Here is a 2,195-nt window from a genome sequence, read left to right as displayed (position 1 = left end):
GACGGTTAAAGTATTGCTTAAGCGTTGATAATGCTAATTTTTTATTAGTGACACATCATTTAGTTTGTAAACTTTAAATTTAGTATTCCTAGCATTACCGATCAAATAAAAAAGTAATTAGTAATAGCATTTTCTTTTTTGTTAAATGATAGATTTTGTTAGATTAGATGTATTATTAGCCACCGACGAAGTTCGAACTCACGCCGTCATGTAAAAGCTTAACTCATTTCCACACTAATGAATATATTATTTTCAAATACATATCGACTGCACGCTAACAAAGCCAGCTACCTCATGAGCTGGTAATCGTCACCAAACAAGTAAATCATCCTCTCCGCCCTCCATGGATCCAGACATCCAAATTCTCTCTCATTTTCCCGTTGACCTTTTGATTCTGGAGTAGTCCAATTCTTTGGCAATAGACTGGATCGACACAGTGGGCAGGTAAACTGACCCTCGTCAACCCAAGCATCTAGGCACTCTTTGTGAAATACATGTGAGCAATTGGAAAGCTCTCTCACCCCTTGCCCTCCTTCCACTCTATCCATGCACACAATACACGTATCGGTGTGCGAGTCGTGATCCGAATCCCGCTGGTTGCCTCCTCTATATTTCACCACCGGGAGTTGGTTCTTCACGGATTCAGCTATGCAGTGGACCGGTAACGGCACCAACCAAGTTGAAGGGGCTACTTCCGGGAATAAATTATTGTGATCTTGTAGCGCATCATGGTCAGAATAATTTATTCTCGGAAGCTCGTGATACTGATCATCACATAACATAAACATGAACGAGTAGTAGTGTGTCTTGATGATTCTGAGGAGATTGAGAAGGGAGAGTAACATTTTGATGAGCATGTTTCTTGATTGCTCCATTTCTTTGTCAGATGAAAGAAATTCTGGAGGTATATATAGCAAAAACAGAGTAGTTACAGAGCCTTCAAGTGGTGAAAGCCTGAAAGGATTGGAACCTTCAACACTGAATGAAGATAGTGAAAGATCAGCTAATTTCTTTAACAGAAGAAGCCAGCAGTAAAGACAGTAGGGTAAGAGAAGCTTCGGCAGCCCGCAATTTCGGTGAGTGATAAATGTACGCCTGTGTGTTTGTGTCTTGGCCTCCCTTATATACATGATTCATGAAGTTACCTGAGTTGAGATGGTGACAGCTTAATTAGCAGCCGGTAGACATATATATATTTAGCCGGCAGATTTTGGAAGTTGATGTTATTTAACTGTTTTTGGGTGTATCTATGGTTTAATCGTAAATTTATACTACCATGTATTAAATACTGTAAATTATTAAAATTTATAAACTAACTAGACAGTCTAATAAGAAAATATTTATTCAATTTATGGCGAATTTATTTATGGACCTAGATGGTCAAGCCATATCCAAACAAATGAGGGCCAAAGGCTCCCCTTAGCCATATAGCCCTGCAAAAAATTATATTTTAATGAACAGTGTTAGACCATATTTTATACAATCTCCAACCAAGGGGGCCAAAGGGTCATAGACCAAATATAGCCCTTTGACAAAAAATCATCTCCAACCGAAGAGGCTAAAGGACCATAGGCCAAACATACTTTATTATTTTAATTAAATTAATATGATGTTTGGACCCAAATTTACACCATCAGTCTGTGCAATTAAGGTCATTGAGTGCGTATAGCTCCCAACCGTCGGATGAAGAAGTGAAGATAATTTTGTTATTATTAAAGGATAAAATTATGATTTTTATCATAATAATTATCTTTTAATATGAATTATCTTGACATATTTTTAAACAGGATAGGATGAAGATTATATCCCCAAGCAAGCGGTACAATTCAAATTAATTTGGGATGTCTGGCGTAAGATGGTGGTGACAGATTGACAAGTAGCAAGAAATGAATTTAAAATGAATTTGAAATTCATTAAATGGGAATTAGAATGCATGGATGGGTGATGGAATTATGATAAGATAAGAAAGCCTAGGTAGGCTAGACTTTTAGTCATGATGAGATAAGTTAGGATGGGCTTTTATTATCTTTGAAAAGTTAGCCATCTAAAGATAGGCTTTTGCGCCTATGTCGTGGATCAATCATTTTACAAGTTTGAGCTTTAGTCGGTTTTTACACTATCAAGCCGTGCCAAGCAAAAAATATGGGTGCTATAAATACAGAGTCGCAGGTAACATTCAAGCCCCTTCCAATTCA

The 2,195-nt window shown here is 37.3% G+C and overlaps 1 protein-coding gene across 1 annotated transcript; it reads right to left on the bottom strand.

Annotated features, from left to right (window-relative positions):
• Positions 1 to 218: 218 nt before the first annotated feature.
• Positions 219 to 1,152, bottom strand: LOC137721475 (RING-H2 finger protein ATL52-like). Its single transcript, XM_068460569.1, has one exon. It carries the CDS (start codon positions 1,128 to 1,130, stop codon positions 288 to 290), a length of 843 nt encoding a protein of 280 aa, XP_068316670.1. The 5' UTR covers positions 1,131 to 1,152; the 3' UTR covers positions 219 to 287.
• Between the last annotated feature and the right edge of the window lie 1,043 nt (positions 1,153 to 2,195).

This window comes from Pyrus communis, chromosome 16 (genome assembly GCF_963583255.1).
Source record: "Pyrus communis chromosome 16, drPyrComm1.1, whole genome shotgun sequence".
Classification (NCBI taxonomy): Eukaryota; Viridiplantae; Streptophyta; class Magnoliopsida; order Rosales; family Rosaceae; genus Pyrus; species Pyrus communis.
This window is presented reverse-complemented; position numbering and strand designations above follow the sequence as displayed.